Source organism: Primulina eburnea, chromosome 10, assembly GCF_022965805.1.
Source record: "Primulina eburnea isolate SZY01 chromosome 10, ASM2296580v1, whole genome shotgun sequence".
Classification (NCBI taxonomy): domain Eukaryota; kingdom Viridiplantae; phylum Streptophyta; class Magnoliopsida; order Lamiales; family Gesneriaceae; genus Primulina; species Primulina eburnea.
This window is the reverse complement of record NC_133110.1, coordinates 7,265,308-7,283,339: the sequence shown is the minus strand read 5'-3', so window position 1 is coordinate 7,283,339 and position 18,032 is coordinate 7,265,308. Positions and strand designations below refer to the sequence as shown.

Sequence of the window (18,032 nt, the reverse complement as noted above, 5' to 3'; positions counted from 1 at the left end):
TAACTTTGTATTTTAAGTAAGTTTAATTTAATAAGGTCAATTTTTTTTTTTGAAAAAAATTAGTAATATAGTTGATAACGAATTATGGCATTTGTCAACACCACCCAAACAGGCCCTTAACCTACCTTAACACACTCAATCTCGCCGCAAGATCCTCGGACGCTCTCTCTCACACGCACTCGCACTCTCTCTAAATCTGCGTATCGCACAAAGTTTTCTTTTTTTTTGTATTTTATAATCATATTATCATGTATATCCGATAAAGAGCTGGGCTTGCGGATATGTATCCAATTAATGCATATTATCTTCTTTAATCCAGTGCTTACCCATATATATTTGGTAAGGGGAATGCTGGAATTGTGATACAGAAAGTAGCAGTTTCAGCAGAAAAAAATGTTGGGTTTTTTCGTTAGAAAAGATATAAGGAAAATTCTTAAGAGAAAGGATAGCGATGCTGGAGAAAGAGGTCAATTACTTTCACTTTCTTTTTCATTTTTTCCTTTTGATTTGGGCTGCCTCTGTTTTTTTTCCCTCTGAATTTGATATTCTGATTAAAACGTGAGCACATTTATTTTGCGATATATATTTGAAGTGTGTTTTCTTTAAGAAATCGCAAATTCCACCATTTAGTTGAAACGATGTGTTGACGATGGGAAAAAGGGTATTAACTAATCAACTCATGTTTTCATTGAAAATTTTAGTAAAAGTAACACACTGGTGAAATTTTTTTGATCCAGTATAGAAGTAGTTTTGAAATTTTTACCTTGCTTAAAGTATGCGTTTTCTTTTCCTTCTGTTTACGTGACTACTTGGCTTGGAATTTGTTTTATCTATTTCGTGAATGCTTGAGATGACTGATTTTGGAATGTAGGATTGACATAGTTCCAAGCATATGGTTTTCCGTTTGAAGCCTTGAATTGTATTTACCATTCTGAATTGTTAACAATAATGAATATTTAATTGCTTGAGAGGGGTTAAAATTTAGCAAGATTCGATTTTTTTTCTCCGTTTATTTGTTTTGATTTGGAAAAGTATCAATTTTCAATACAAAAATTACTCAAGGGAGTAAAGACAGTCGTGGATGCTAAAATATTTTGTATGATGGAATTTCTGACTAAAAAGTTGGCAGCGAACTGAAATTTGGCAGTGGATTTAACCAAACTGGTGTTTAACATGTCATTTTAGTTTAGTGGCTAGTGCTTATCTTGATGGTGTTTTTAGGAAGGTGATGATTCTGAGGATCTTCGATTGTGTTTTGGCTCTTGAAATGATTCGGGTAACCAAAATAAGGGGCCATACATTTTTCCATGCATGACGCTGAAAGCACCATATCCAAAGATGAAATTGGCATATAAAAGTAGAGTTGAAGCACCGGCATTACACATCTAAATGCTGATAATCATCCTGAGAGACTTTGAGAGACAACATTGAACTTTAAATCAGAGGAAAATCAAAACTAAAGCGTTAAGATTTTGCATAGATCCAACCTGGATCTACAAAGTCTCAGAATGGTTTACAAGTACCAGTTTTAGCCCTGTTCATGTTGTCTCGTGGACACCTTTACACTTGGCAGTCCCATTCACTTTGAGACATCTACGCTTGTTTCAGTTGTTTGCATATTCCAATCTTCCTTCTTTCACCTATCATCTAAATATAAAAAGCTTTGATCTATCTTTCGCTTCGAATTCTTATGCTAAGAGGCTATAATAAGTACTGAAATCTAATGCAACTGAAAATTTTGCCCAGGGGTAGCTGGTTTGCAACATAGCTTATTAATCCTGCGAAGGGCATGATAGAAACAAATTGACTCCGTTTTCATTTTGTATTCTGATTTTCCACTTTGGTTTATGTGATGTTATAGATCGTGCTCAAATTTATTTCACTTGGGCAAGAGTGGGATATTCCAGATTTGGATTGTTAATTTGATGCATCTCTATGGTTTTTAAAAGCTTTCTGTAATCTGTAGTATCTGTTTTCTTAGTTTTGTTATGTGTTATTTTTTCTACTCTATCCTTGCAGTCAATATCAATTTGTTTTTGTAAAATCAGTCATCATTTGTTATTTTCACCTTTCTATGAAAGGTTAGAGCATGAGCATGCATGCTGTTCAATTTTGTCTCTCTTTTATTCTTGTGTGTTTTGAGATACCATATCATGACGGACATATCCTACAATTCTTTGCTTCCTCCACTGCCAAATCTTAAAATATGGAATCTCAAGACCTGGAAATTAGGTTTAATTTGGTTTGAGTAGTTGTTATGACTCAACAGCTAACAATTTGTTGAGGCATTGCTTCTATCTATAAATCATATGTTTCAATTTTGTGTCCCAAATCTTGATTGTTTTACAACCGCCAAGGTGTTTCTTTTTTAAAATTTAAATTTATAAAGATTAGTTACCATGTTTTAAGATGCATAGCACTGATGCTTCTCCAATTCTGTTAGGTAGAGCCCTGGAGGAGTTACGGGCTTCCATGTTTAGTAAATTGCGGTCACTTACTGGGGCGAAGCGACCGCAACAATCTTTATTGGGGCCCACCATTGCACTTACGTTTAATTTCTTGGTTTCTGTCAGTATAATCTTAATGAATAAATTGGTAAGCCATATATCCCCCACACATACTTCATGCCACATGCAAATCAAATAATAATAAAGATTCTGACTATTGCTTTTTGTTTTTCAGGTTATCATAAAAGTTGGATTTAATTATCCTATTTTCTTGACTTTTATTCATTATTTCTTTAGTTGGGTGATAATGGCTCTTTTAAAAGCTCTGTCCATACTCTCGTTATCTTCTCCGCCGAAGTCAACAAAATATTTTTCATTGTTTTCTCTCGGTATTGTTATGTCGCTCTCTACCGGTCTTGCCAATGTTAGCTTAAAATATAATAGGTGAGGCGTAACGTAACTTTTGGTTTTTTTTCCTCGTGTCATCTTTACTTCTTGAATAATACAGTAGATGTATTTTCCAGTGTTGGATTTTATCAGATGGCTAAAATTGCAGTAACACCAGCTATTGTTTTAGCAGAGTTCGTGCTATTCGGGAAAAGAATCTCAGCACGGAAGGTAAAACTCTCTGGTAGTTGATCTTATTAATATTTCTTAGATCTTTTTTGATCTGGTATTTGTTTATCATATAAATTGAAATGCAAAACTTTTAAGCGACCAACATTATTATTAGTATTTTAAATTTCAACCACTGATATGACTTGAATCCAAAATTTATATTGTGATAAACTAACGGCTCTACCACTGGGTTGGTTGTTTGTTCGGTTGTTCTCAAATTAATTAAGCTATTGACCGACGATTTCAATTGGGAATAAATCTAGTAAGCGGACTAAGTCAAGTTATAGTAAATGGATGATGAGTCTAAGTATCGATCCCACAGAGACTAATATTTAGTTATTAGAATTTTTATAAGTTAACTTAAGCTAGATAAAATAAATAAAAAGATTATATATAAATTATTAATATAAACTATTAAATAAAATAATTGCAACTTAAAATGACGGATTCAAAGATCGAGGAGAGATTCAACTTCAAATAAAGAACTAAGACACATAACGATACCAAACTCTACTATGTTGACACGTGTTAAAATTCAATTAATTATTTAATTCTTGACAATGACGGTAAAATCCTCAATTTAATTATTAAACAATTCCTCGAGTTAATAAACGTATTTAAATCTAACAGCCCAATCATTTCTAATTGAATTTAATTAGATCTAAATGCATTAAATATTTGTGGAATTTCAGTTTTCACCTAAAACCGCACACTGAAACTGAATACTATTTCTAGTCAGTTTAACCATGTGCTGATGACGTCTTTGTTGCTATATTTAACCAATCATCTTCCGATTAATGATTAATCAACAAACATGTAAATAGTTGATCAGGGTATTGACAAGAAATATTAAACCAATGTCAATCAATAATTAAAACTAAAAAAAAAACATATTAAAAGTAAGCCAAATATCAAACAAAATATTGTTTGGCCTTATTGTGGTCTTAGTCTAAAGAAATTTATTCCATAAATTCAAAGCAAAAGTGAAAACTCACATTTAAATTTATAGAAGAAAACACAATAAAAAAGGAATAAGAGGCATTCTCAGTGATTTTTGGTATGTGTAGTGGTTTTCCTCCGTGTTCTTTCTTTCTATTATTGTCTTCACTGTAGTCTTCTGTTCTCTTCCTTCTCTAGCTTCCTCCCTTCACTTATGCTCCCTTTTGTTCACTTCTGTTCTCTACGTCTCTGCCTCCTCTTCTGCCATTCTCCCTCCCTCACGTCTCTGCCCTCGTCTTCTCTGTGGTCCTCTGTTCCTCCCTCCCGTTCTACTCCGTAATCTTCTCTACTTTTTTGCTTTTCTCCTTCTCCCTTCTGTGTACGCCGCCTTTTATATTTCATAATGAGCCTCATCCTTCAACTCCTTAAAGCCTATGTCAAAGTTCAAAAATTGTAGATAAGATTGTAGAGATTTTATTTATCAGCCATCACCAATATTTGTCATCATCCTGTTTATATACATGTTATTCATGTATATTTATGCATATGAAATTTGTAATTGCTGCTTAAATAAGAAAAATTGGGGCATTACGTTGGTTTTGATATGTTTGATGCTTATTACAATGTCTCTAGGTGTTTGCTCTTTCTGTCGTATCAGTTGGTGTTTCTGTGGCTACAGTAACTGATATTCAGTTTCATTTCTTCGGTGCTTGCATAGCACTAGCTTGGATTGTGCCAAGTGCAGTTAATAAAATATTGTGGTCTAATCTTCAACAACAAGAAAACTGGAATGCCCTAGCGTAAGTTATTATAGGATTTTTGAGTAAAACTGTTGATACGTTCAGAAAATGTCACTGATTGAATGTTCATGCTTGCATGCTTATGTCCTTGTGACAGGCTAATGTGGAAGACAACACCGATTACTTTGTTTTTCTTGCTGATGTTAATGCCATCACTGGACCCTCCTGGTGTCCTGTCATTTGATTGGAGCCTTCATAACTCTGCTGCCATTGGTGCTTCAGCCTTTCTTGGCTTCTTGCTTCAATGGTCTGGTGCTCTAGCACTCGGGTATGTGTTCTCTGCTTTTACAAATGGGTTGTCGCTTCTATTCTTGTAGACCATTTCTTTGCAGCTTTATAACGTTGATGCTATATTTACTTCTACAACATCTGCTGTGGCCAAACAGTTTTATTTTTTGTCCTCAACAGATTTGTTTAATTCTGAAGTAGATGACCAATAAGTTCTCGTGATTTGGTTATCATACAGTTGATTGAAGTTCTTGATTATTTTCTTGCCCACTCACGTGGAAAGAGTTGTACTAATTTATAAAAGAAAAATTATATTATTGATCTTGGAATTTGCGTTTTTTTCAGTTTTGGTTTTCTTAACAATGAATTTGGATTTTTAGTCCTATAACTTGCATTTTTTTTGGTTCTGTAACGAATGAAAATCATACAGGTTAAATGACCAAGATGAATACATTATAATAGTTAGTATGACTAAAAATAAAAATTCACTGTAATAGTACGAAAAGTGGAAAAAAGAAAGTTTAAGGATTAAAAATGAAAATTTACCGTCATTAGAACTAAAAATAAAAAATTGCAAATTACAAGACCAGATTAATAGGAATCCTCTGTGGAGCTTTAGACAGGTAAGGTGAAGAAGCAGTTGTTAAGGATTATTTCCTAGCTTCTCATGGGCTGTCTTTTTGTTCTAGTTGTCTGGACCAGAAATTGTAAAGCAACCTATGAACAGACACAGTCTTTCACTTGGGTTTATGACCAATGACCACACGGGTTCGGGTTTCGTGTTGATTTTAAAATGTCTTCGATCTGAGATTTATTGATTTTTTGTTTTTGCTCTTTCTCCTTGATCAGGGCAACTTCTGCTACGACCCACGTCGTTCTTGGACAGTTCAAAACATGTGTCATACTTCTTGGAGGGTTTCATCTTTTCGGTTCAAATCCTGGATCAACGAGCATTCTTGGAGCCGCCACGGCACTCGTCGGCATGTCTTTCTACACGTACCTCAACTTGAATTCACGGCACCAACCGGCAACCAAAATTTCTTCGAGGCAATCATCGGCATTACCAATATCAAAATCGAAGATTGGAAAAGAAAATGGTGAGAACCACCATGGAGAAGGTGGAGAGGAGCATGTGTGATGGAACTTGCATAAGAAATTGTCGAAAGCTTTTAACTAACCCTGCCGGTTTAATTATACCTTTTTCGTCCGGTTTCTAATTACTGTATCGTGTTTTTGTTTGGATTAACATTATTATATACACAAGGCTTTTAAATTCGATCTATGTAATATTTATACTATTTTCAAACTGGTCTGTGTAAATATTGTCTGTATTTTTTATTTTTTTTTGGCTTCTTTGGAGAAGTTTTAATTTTATTCATTGTTTTGATTTTAGAGAGAATTGTGTATGTAAAGCCGTCAAAATACACTACAAAAGAAACTGGAGATTTGTAATCGCATTGGAGACCGACAGTAATCTCGGTCGTTAAATTTATTTTCGTCACATTTATAATTTAAAATTATTTTTGTACCTACCGAAATTTTATTAAGGTCTCTAATTTGAGACCGAAATATTGTATCAGTCTTTAAATTGGAGATCAGATTTTTATTAGGTCTCTAACTTGAGATCGAGATATTGTGTCGGTATCTAATTTGAGACTGAAATATGAAAAGTGGTTTCTAATAAAACCTAAATTATTTTAAACTCTCCACTGGTGTTCCTCTCGCTCCAATCATCTTTCAAAACATAGAAAACTTGCGATTTCAACTCCTCAAACACCATCGGCGATCATCGGCCGCCGACTACAAGGGTGTCCTCCATTTTCTTATTAGAGGTAATTTTCTAAATTTTAAGAATTTTTCCTCCTCTTTTGAGTTCTTTCCGGATAAATTTACACACAATTCTTATAATGAAAATCCTTATTCACGTTGCCGCTTCCACGATGTATATAAAAGCCAAAGCAAGGGATCACCGTGTTTTTCTTGTAGTGATAGATATCAAATAGATGGAATGAGTTAAAAATTTCTTGTTTTCTCTCGTCCAAAAGGCGGGTTGGGTTCACAATTTTCCGACCTGCCCAAGAGTGAGTCTCATGTGAGACCGTCTCACGGATCTTAATCTGTGAGCCGGGTCAACCCTACCCATATTCACAATAAAAAGTAATACTCTTAGCATAAAAAGTAATACTTTTTCATGAATGACCCAAATAAGAGATCCGTCTCACGAATACGATCCGTGAGACCGTCTCACACAAGTTTTTGCCCCTGCCCAAATAGTCGGTTGCCTAGCTCTGGCGGTCCATTTTGACGGCTCTCTCTATACATATATGTAAGTACACCAATATTTTGGACAAATTTTTTTGTGGGAAAACAATGAAAAATGGGTTTCAAAATTATCCCCATGTAGTAAATCATTGAATAAATAAATTCATATGACAAAGAAAATCTATTTGAAAAATAAAAAATAAAAATGCAATACAAAAACATTTCGAAATTATGTACTTTATGGTTGTCCACTTGTCCCTAATTTCTTGACATTATGCTTTGTAGTACACTGACTTGCGAAATGTCCATTAAATGGAATCGATACTACAAGATTTTACCTAAAACGAAGTTCAATATTATAATGAAAATACACGGAGTATCACATGGTTTGATATAATTTGTATCAAAGGATGAGTCGATCCGATTCAATATCGATCCTTACGTCATCTCGCGTTGTTTGACTTCTGAGATGCTAATTTTTATATCGAAGTTTTTTTAAATTTTAAAAATAATATAATACTCGTGAGTTATTAAGGTAGGGGGTACTATTCACTCATTTGCCATTAATTGAGAATAATCCTATAGTATAGACACTTTATTAATAATTAACATTGATAGAGTAGTCTACATGCTTGCATTCTTTGTTCATTTTAGTTGTGCTAATTTCAATTAGAGTATAAGGTGTAAATAATGATACAAATAATAGCAATAATCATATTTAGTTTTGGTTATGGTTAGTGGACTATGGAAAGTAGATATATAATTTTGTGGAGCACAAATTTTTTCAGTTGATTAAAGTTCTAATATATTTATTTGTGTTGATTAGTTGGATTTTAATGATTTATTTATACACTAAAATTTGTTCTATAATGTTGTCATACAAGTGCAACTCAACGCGGTCTCCCTACTAACATGTTCTGGGATGAGTATGTTGCACATGTCTTATTCGGTGATGTTTACTTGGTTACTGTGATATGTAAGCTACTGCGTTAGCTTAAAAATTTACCTAGTGCATACATACCAGAAGATAGTAGCTACGGTTTTTTATGTCATAAAAAAAAGAAGAAGAATTAAAATGACATTTTGTTTCCATTTTATACTACATAAATCAATTACTTCAAAACTATTTAGTTTCTTTGCGTCTAATTTTGTATTTTAATTGTTATGCTTCGCCATTTTTGCAAAAAATTCAAATATTGATCTTTATGAATTTTTGAGTAATAAATAAATTAAATCATTCATTAATAATATTATATCGCATCACATCTATAGTACCTCAAGAAGATTTTCTTGGCCATGTAAATCCCTTTTGATGAGAATTTTTTTAAAATTAAATTTGATGTTTGGTGAAATATCTAACTTCTGCAATTAAGTTTTACAATGAAACTCATTAATGCCTAGAGAAAAAATAATTTATATATATTAGTGTCCAATGACATGCATGTGTGTACATATATGAATTTTTTTTACGTTAAATAAATTGAGTGTAAATAACTAGAGATTATAATAAAATTCAAAATGTTTAAAAATGACTTTTTGTAATAATTTTATGTTTTTTGTGATATGATCATTTTAGACTTCAAAAGTATAGATAAAAGTTATAAAAAAATTATTAGGATATGTTAGTTATAGATTAAAAAATATATATAGTATATATTTTATATATCCTGAAAAATATTTTTTCTAGAGGTTTTAAATCATCTAGAATTAGTGAATGGGGTTTTATTTGGATGTGATAATTGTGGATAATAATTGAAGCCAATTATTTATGCATATAAGTACATGATGATATGTAATTTGAAGTTTCGAGACGATGAAAGTTGAGATGATAAATTGAAAGATAAGCATAATATAAATATTTTTTAAACTCAAATTATTGTAAAATTTGAGTCAAATATGGAATGATACAATGCTTTTTCTTAAATCTAATCTTTTGTACCAAACCAGGTCTCAATTTTATAGTTTTTCTTTATCAAGTAAAGAATATAATTGTACATCTACTATCAGAAGATAGTTTTTTTTTTTTTTAAAAAAAAAATTGATATACCTATTATCTTAAATTATTATGCACAAATATTGCTGAAATCACTTATTGATGGTACTATACTACTATTGTTTGAAACCCAATTTAATTTTGATTGAAGTTGAAGCTCAAAAAATAAAATTATTATGAATTTGGAAATCGAATTCATATTAAAGATTTGATATTTATTAAAAAGCAGTACTAAGTGTTGTTAATATTCACGCGGATAACGTGTAACTCATCTGATACAAATGTCTCAAATTTGGGACGAAATGTCGATTTTGGGGTATTTTATTTTTTAACCTCGGTCAACTTTTTTTTAAGAAAATGACCTCCTCAAGTATTTTCTGTTTCTGAATTTAAAAAAAAAAAACAATCATTAATATACAATAATCCAAATTTCAGTTACTTTAATTCTTGTTAGTTCTCCCTTCCGGTTCTCAGGCTGCAAGCCCTAGCTGTTTAGGCCGTTTAAGTCATTATTTTGCTTAATCTTCATTGATCATTTCTGTGGGGCGTCTATGGCCGCCGCCTTCGTCTTCTTTCCACCGCGACTCTTCAGAATTTTCTCGCACGAGGAACACGTTCTGTAAATAGCTGACTCTTTCGGCATTTGATAGAATAGCTGCTGTAGTGATGGAGCTGTTGCCGCTGCCGATGTGGGCGGTGGAGAGCGCAATTCTAACAACTGGTTATGCAAACGCCTATTCTCCTCGCTTAATCTTTCGAATTTCTTCTTCAAGACTTCACAATCTATCTCAGTTTGCTTTAGTTTGGTCCTGCATTTGAAAGATATATATATATATATATATATATATATATATATATATATATAGTAAAAATATATTATCTGTTTGATAAATAGTTCAAGATTTTATTACAATCCCATATTAAAATGAAGAAGATTAAATTATGCATTAAATATTAATGGATATTCCAAAGAAAAGAAGAAGAAATTATTACCTTGCTCTTCGGTTTTGAAACCAAACTTCTACCTGCCTAGGTTTTAGGTTTAACTTTTCTGCAAGTGCTTGTTTCTGAGCCTGTCACCAAATATTATTTATAACTGTTCGGAAATATTTATTATTCTGTTGAAATTAAACATTAAAACTCTCTGATTATCATCTTGACATGTCAAGAAAATCAATCTTCGAGTGTCCGATGACTCATAGTTTAAATGACACAAGTTTCAAGTCTTAGACAAGATCTCAGGTTCGAGAACCAATTGTAACAAACACATGCTCCAACTAAAATAAAAAGGGAATTTTCAATGTTAAGAAATATGCAGCCTCGATTGAAAAATGGTCAGAATACTATGAATTTTTTTTGAATAAACCTTCGGTCACAATTTATCACAAAAAGAGGTTTAAAAATTATATTTTTCTACATCTTTACTCATGAATAATTGAAGTGACTAGTAATATATTTACCAAAGTGAGAGTAGAATGTTGTCCGAAACTATCTTCAAGCAAAGTAATTTGATCTTTACTGAGCCTCAGTTTTTTCCTGCTACAATTCTTGGAATAGTTCATATCATCATCCTTGCAAGCTTCGAAAATACCATTCTTTTTCGTTTGTTTTTTATCTTCTTGCATGAATCCGATGCAACTCGAGTTCGAGTACCCAGCATGACGATCACCAAGATCAGTATTTCGATGGACTGGGATTGAAAGATCAAGAGAAAATACCCTCTTATTTTTCTTCGAATTATCCATTTTAGCCGGCTCGTATTTTGTTAAACTGAGTCCCAAATCGAGCCCCAGCTTCACGTTGGAAGACACATCCGTTTCCTCCATGGAAGATTGATCAAGAAAGAATCAAGGGCAGGGATTTTTTCGATGAGAACCGGAAGGTATATATCAATAGGAGATTAATTTTGGTACTGCTTTATTGAGATAGTTAAGGCTATAAGTAAAATTTAATTGTAATTATGGATTGATTATGTAGAGTAATTATTAATGCCAAAGAAAAGAGGGCAACAATAATGGCATGCATGCGTTGGGATTATGACTCTTAGGAGGAAACCAAGTTGGAATTAGTATTCATGCAAATTGTTAGCTAGTATGCTAGAATACGCATTTTGTATTTGGAATATGTATTTTCTATATAATAAATATTTTTTAATTTATTTTATTGCATTGAATATTTTTTGTGTTTGTTTTATTTAAAATGATTTTTTATTTTATGTATTTCGAATATTTGGTTTCTACATTTCAGGGTAAGATATCTTGAATTTTCATGATTGAAATCAATAAGGTCGTCACGCTTAATATGATTTTGTAATTTTTAAATTTTTAAATAAAATTTATTTAAATTTTAATATATATTTTTTTTGTTTTAAGGCTTGGGTCTTCGTACGTGGACTTTTGAACATTAATGAGGATAATTTTGTAACAAAAATATTGACAAATTACCTTCCAGGACTTCATGAGTTCATTGACAACTCTCAATTACAAATAGTTGAAAATTTGATCGGGATATATAAATTGAAGGGACTATACTGTACGCTATAGTTATTGCAGACATTATCAGTGTTAACTATTGGATCATAAGGAAATGAGTATAATCAGTCTTGAGTTCTGACATTCTTGATCAAAAAAATTATGAAAAGAATGATGTTGATTAGTGCAAGTCCGAATAAGAACAAAAATTGTTCTGAATCACATGAAGTTTGGAACAATATCCATGAACTATTGAGAGTCCTAAAAATATTGAATTCTTTGTTATCGTTGAGATAGTCGAATTCAAGCAGTTGAATTTGACAATTATGGTAATGCCCGATAATTTTTATCCTGGCAATCTGTAATTATTGATTTATGATTTGATTTGATTACGAGGGGATTAATCGGGACACGAATTGACTCAGCATGAGAAGATGTATGTGCGAGGACAGTGCCTTTCGCGCACATGCGCGACGTGATGCGCGCTCATGCGCAAAACGGGCAGAAGACCTCGCGCATATGCGAGAGGTGAGGGCGTGCATATGCGCGAGTTGTGCGATGAACCAAGTGCAATTCCAGAGAACCTCTCGCATATGCGCCAAGCAGGGGCGCACATATGCGCGAGGTGCTGTGCAGATGACGCGCCGAGACATATGGTCTCGCGCATATGCAATTCCTCATATTCATTCGTAAGAAATTGAGAAAAGCTTCGGGAAAAGTGTGAAAAATCCTTACGTCTTTTGTGAAAGATCCGCCCGTCAGAATTTGAATCCGACTTCAGTACTGTGTTCCTATCAACGTAGGCTACAACTGGACGTAAGTTTTGTTAAGTTTTGATATGTCTTGGAATTATGATATTGTTGGAATCGAATACACTTCATATATGATGTTCTTGATATGTTAGACATCGTAGAATCGAATTCAGACTGAGAAACAGATTGATTATGGAATTGTTATGATTTTTCAGAATATATCGATTGATATTGGACAGATTTGGATTATGGATTGATTACAGATTGTATTAGATATGGGTTATAGATTGTAATTGATATATGTTGATGTAATATTGACGGGTATATTCAGACTGTTCCGTTATGCCGTTGATTTTGAGTTAAATCCAGAGTGATCAGATTGGTATTGATTTGAACAGTATATTGATATGGGATTATTTGATATTGTCATTGTCAGATCGTGTATTGACAGACTTTGAATTCCAGACAGGAACTGTCGTCAGAACTGCAACGACAGAAAGGTATAAGTCAATGTGGTATTGGGAGATCAACTCGATTATGATATACTTGAGTTTCCCTAAATCACATACTTATTATTATTATGTTCATTGTTTTGATTTGATATGTTTGTTCTATGAATGTATAGAAAGCATGTATTAGTCGAGTGATCTTGTGACATCAGTGAGTGATCTTGTGACATCAGTGCCGATAGTGATGGAATCGTCACTGACACATTGCACGTTGTCACAAGATAGTTTAATTGGATAGTGCCACAGTCTGTGACGGATATAGGAATAGATAGAATTGGATATTAGTTAATTAGTTCAAGACACCGGATGTTTGGTTATATCGAAGTAGATAGAATTGGATTTTCTTCTATTACTGATGTTCGATATAGGAATACCAACATCTGGAAATCGGGATCCTTAGACTAGGATTGAGTCTAGTCTGAGACATGGACTCACGAGTCTGATTGACATTTTTATATTGATTATGCTTTCAGATTTGACATATATTACTGATATTTGTTACATGCTTTTACATTGTTTAAATGATGGCATGTTTCATTGGTTTATACTGAGATTTTATTCTCACCGGAGTTATCCGGCTGTTGTCGTGTTTGTATGTGTGCATGACAACAGGTGGGACATGTTCAGGGTCGAGGAGATGAAGATGGATCGTGATTAGAGTGGAGACTACAGACTTGGATTAGAGATAGGGTTGGACACTTGACATTTAATTGTTAAACCTTAGTTGAATGATTGTATATATAGTACAAGACTTGTACTTTAATACTGATATGTATATTAGATTGAATCCCATTACATTCTGCATTTAAAAAAAAAATAGATCCTATTTACTATAATGGATTAAATTGTCCCAATGATGATTAAGAAAATGATTAGCGTCCGGGTCCCCACAACTATAGTATGATGAAGATCAAATATATTGCTTATAAAGGAGCTTATGAGTAGATTCTATTTTAGAAGTTGTGAAAGTTAGCTTAACTGAATTAAGTGATGAGAGTGAAAATACATGTTTTATTGAAAAACATCACAAAACTATCAGCTTTCAAATATTGATCATTGGAAAATTTTGATCTTTGAATTTTTTTTAATTAAATGAATGATATATGTATCTTCGAGACATCGACGTTGTCTGATCATCGATCAGGGCTATAATGAGTTCACAATTATTTATTTAATGAATTTAGAATGTTTTAATTAAATAATAAATTAGTAGTTAATAATTATAAAATTTTCATGAAATATTCTAGAAAAATCTAAGTATAATTAATTAATTAATAATCAATTAAGTGATTATATAATGATTATTTAATTATATATATGTGTCTATATATATGTGTATATTTGTGACACATATATATAAAATTTTTATGTTCTCGATCTTGATTTTGATGTTAACAAAACTTGTTATTTTGTTCATAATGAATTTACCTATGTGCTCAGAAAGTTGAAACTGATCAGCTTTGAACTGATCAATTAACGAGCATCATTTTAATCATATTAAGAAGTCTTGAAAATATTTATTTTTTTTGGTTGTCCCGATCTCCTTTCCCTAGTCTATTATCGAATAAAATCTTCAATCATCATGAAATCATGTCATTTAATCATACAAGCATACATTTAATCATATAATATGCATCACGTAAGCATTTAAAATCAATTAAGCAAAGCGAGTAAGCAATTTAAATCGTTTTCATGCATGTGGTTTATGTTAGACTGATTTTTCGGACGTTACATTATATGTGTGGCGACGCACTGACACTGCTCGAGAAGAAACGCCGTTCGATTGCTGATACTTTCTTGACTTGGATTATGTGTTTGTTGGGCCTCTTATTCTTGATGTTGCTCCACATCAGAAAAATCAAGATAAAAATTGTCGATACTGAATGAAGGAAAATCGCAATCATCCTCGAGATTGATAATCTTTTCCTTACCCTTACTACTTGATCCAACCATTTGTTTAAAAATAAAATTGAAGTAATTAGGAACATAAATGAGCAATTGACTATAATCGACACTTGATATTTTGAGAATGTAGAAATAAAACTTGAGAGTGAGATAGTTGAGAATGAGATATTGAGAATTGAAAGAGAATTAGTGGTGAATAAATGTAAGAGGTGAGGGAATTCATAGGAAAAAAATCAATGTTCAACCCATCAGTTTGACATGGTAAGTTGAACTAGAGGGTCGATCGTTTCACAACGGTCACTCGATCGTGACCTTTGATCATCAATGGCCACAAAATCATGCCCGTTCAGTTTTAATAGTAATAATAATAATAATAATAATAATAATAATAATAATAACGGTAGACCAACATGTTCAACCCGTCCTACCCCGCCACCCGACAATTTTTAAAATTAAAAACCACAATCGGCCTGGTTATGGTTAGGATTTTAGGTCAAAACTGTTGACTTGGTTAACCTGTCTTTGAACACCGACTGATTCTGATTCGGGTCAAACGCGGCCCATGGACAAGTCTAGTTGTGGGGTACACGAGGTTATATCCGTGATGGTGATCACATAGTTGGGTTATGGAAGCTGGCACATAGTAAGTCTAGGCACGGGCTATGTTTGCCTGGTTGCGGTTCGATGCCCGTTATGTGTAGGTTGGGACCAAGTAGAAAGATGATATGGATCTGCACGGATGAACAAAAATTAGTGAGCGTCGGAAGTGTCTTCCGACGTAGCTCTTTCGATGCTTAAGCAGTACTGGTAAAATTCTTAAGAGTACAAGATAAAAGTAGTGCTAGTAATAACAATGCGTATATGTATATAAACAATAATAAATACCTGGTATTTATAGAGTTAGAAAGATTTATATCACTTTAGAAAAACTTTCAGCGAGACAAGCCCTCGAAATACTAGATTTGTGGTGATATTTGTTCTCATATTACATAATCTTTAGAATATTATAACATTTAAATGTATCGTGATATTGTTAGAGTTTTTCTTTTATAGTAGTTTCAACAAGGTATTTTGTATTAGCATGACTGTGTATTCACCACCATAGTTACTTGATTGAGTTAGGCTCGAATGAACATGCTCTAAGATCGGTTGCTCGGTTTTTTCCCATCTTGTGGGACATATGAGAATTGGTCGGACTCTGTGTAAGATTTTGGGCTCGAGCTCGAGCTCTGATCTCAAATATATCAACAATGGCCCTTTATTTCTCGAAATGTGGTCGAGTAATAAATGCTTTGGGTGAGACCCAGGCCGGCTATAAGCTTGAGAACGCAATAATATTATAAATTTATAGATTCTCGGAGTGTCTCGTGAGATTAGTTGAATTTAAGTGTCTCGTGAGATTAGTTGAATTTATGAGTTTTTGTAAAGAATCTGAATAAGTAATATAATCAAATAGAGATTGAGCCCAATTTAATGAACGAATTGAATTGGCCACAACCCAACACAAACAAGCACATACATGTGTGTGTATATATATTATATCTTTGTATGTATATATAAAAGACCAACACATACACATATACAAAGCAGTTATTTAAAAAGTAAAATTTTGTACTTACTCTATAATTCGTAGAGTAAGTCTCTTGTGAGACGGTTTCACTAATCTTATATGTGAGACGGTTTCATGAATCTTTATCTGTGAGACGAGTCAACCATACCGATATTCACAATAAAAAGTAATACTCTTAGCATAAAAATTAATATATTTTTTTTATGAATGATCCAAATAAGATATCTGTCTTACAAAATACGATCCGTGAGACCGTCTCACACAAGTTTTTACCTAATTCGTAATAATTTTGTGGTTTTATTGTTTTGTGGTAGGAACATGTAGTCTCTTTTTCTATGTTCCTTAATTAATGATAATGTCAAATGAATATGGAAGTGATAATTATGTAGCTAACGAAGAAAAATCTAGAAGAACCGACGGCTTTATATATATATATATATATATATATATATATATATATATATATATATATATATATATATATATATATATATTTATATTATAACTTTAAAAATAAAAAAATTAATTAACCACAATATCTTATATAAAAAAGGCATTTATATTTTAAAACAAAATTTTATTTATCAAAATAGTTAATATATTTGTGTGCAAATATTTTCACAATAAAAAATGACCACAAGTTAATTTTGAAATTTAATTTATATCTACATCGATCAAATGAATATTGTTCACAATATATCTTGGAAGAAGAAGGAGGCTAAAAGAAGACAATTTCAAATGGGGAATCACATCAACTACACAGAGATCTCTTATCCTTCCTGAAGTTTATTTTTATGAATTCAAACATTGTGTTTTTTATTTGTTTTTAACTTTATGAAATAAATTTTTTTAGCTTGATACCACAATAGAGGATAGTTTGCTTGATATTTGGTTTGTTTTCAATAAATTATTTTTCTTGATTTTAATTATTGATTGGCATCGTTTTAATATTTCTTGTTAATAGTTTGATGACCTATTTATTTGTTTGATTTATTAATCAGTAATCACGAATCGGAAATGGTTAAACATATCAACAAATATGTCAATCAACACAAAGTAAAATTGATTAGGAGTATATTTGATTTCTACGTGCGATTTTGGATGAAAACTGAAATTTCACAATTATTGAATGCATCTAGATCTAAATAAATTCAATTATGAATAATCGACATCTTATATTTAAATAGATTTATTAACTCGAGTAATCGTTTGATAAATAAATTGAGACTTTCAGAGTGATTGTGCAATAATTTAATAATAAAATGGATTTTAACACATGTCAACATAGTAGAGTTTAATATCGTTATGTGTCTTATCGCCTTTTATTTGAATTTAAATTTTCCATGATTATTGAACATTGTCATCTTTAATTGAAAATTTTCCTATTTAATAATTAATTTAGATTAATAATTAAATCCTCCAGCTTTTTTTTATCCAAACTTAAATAACAAACTTAAATTAAGTAGTTAAAATTCTAGTAAGTAAATATTAATCTATATAAGATCGATTCACATTCCAATCCAACTATATTATAATTT

The 18,032-nt window shown here is 32.0% G+C and overlaps 2 protein-coding genes across 4 annotated transcripts; one reads left to right on the top strand and one right to left on the bottom strand.

Moving 5' to 3' along the window:
* Positions 1 to 112: 112 nt before the first annotated feature.
* LOC140802991 (nucleotide-sugar uncharacterized transporter 2-like) lies at positions 113 to 6,338 on the top strand. Of its 3 annotated transcripts, none has more exons than XM_073158657.1 (7): positions 113 to 466; positions 2,444 to 2,595; positions 2,683 to 2,891; positions 3,004 to 3,065; positions 4,723 to 4,804; positions 4,902 to 5,072; positions 5,882 to 6,338. In XM_073158657.1, the coding sequence occupies exons 1-7, from the start codon at positions 394 to 396 to the stop codon at positions 6,168 to 6,170; spliced, it is 1,038 nt and encodes a 345-aa protein (XP_073014758.1). In that variant the 5' UTR covers positions 113 to 393; the 3' UTR covers positions 6,171 to 6,338. The 3 variants fall into 3 exon arrangements, with proteins under 3 accessions (XP_073014758.1, XP_073014757.1, XP_073014756.1); XM_073158656.1 differs by having other exon boundaries at positions 116 to 466; positions 2,448 to 2,595; positions 2,972 to 3,065; positions 4,638 to 4,804; XM_073158655.1 differs by having other exon boundaries at positions 116 to 466; positions 2,972 to 3,065; positions 4,638 to 4,804.
* Positions 6,339 to 9,685: 3,347 nt separating this feature from the next.
* On the bottom strand, positions 9,686 to 11,321 carry LOC140803820 (homeobox-leucine zipper protein HOX15-like). The gene is made up of 3 exons (XM_073159691.1): positions 10,748 to 11,321; positions 10,281 to 10,360; positions 9,686 to 10,096 (listed from the first exon to the last, which is right to left on the bottom strand). Exons 1-3 carry the CDS (start codon positions 11,111 to 11,113, stop codon positions 9,820 to 9,822), a joined length of 723 nt encoding a protein of 240 aa, XP_073015792.1. The 5' UTR covers positions 11,114 to 11,321; the 3' UTR covers positions 9,686 to 9,819.
* Between the last annotated feature and the right edge of the window lie 6,711 nt (positions 11,322 to 18,032).

Bases quoted from the DNA above. Each gene is read 5' to 3' on its own strand.
- LOC140802991 (XM_073158655.1), top strand. From the start codon at position 394: ATGTTGGGTTTTTTCGTTAGAAAAGATATAAGGAAAATTCTTAAGAGA. The intron at 467-2,443 runs GTCAATTACTTT...CAATTCTGTTAG, and splicing joins TAGCGATGCTGGAGAAAGAG to GTAGAGCCCTGGAGGAGTTA. The intron at 2,892-2,971 runs GTGAGGCGTAAC...TGTATTTTCCAG, and splicing joins GTTAGCTTAAAATATAATAG to TGTTGGATTTTATCAGATGG.
- LOC140803820 (XM_073159691.1), bottom strand. From the start codon at position 11,113: ATGGAGGAAACGGATGTGTCTTCCAACGTGAAGCTGGGGCTCGATTTG. The intron at 10,361-10,747 runs GTAAATATATTA...ATTTGGTGACAG, and splicing joins AACATTCTACTCTCACTTTG to GCTCAGAAACAAGCACTTGC. The intron at 10,097-10,280 runs GTAATAATTTCT...TTTCAAATGCAG, and splicing joins TTTCAAAACCGAAGAGCAAG to GACCAAACTAAAGCAAACTG.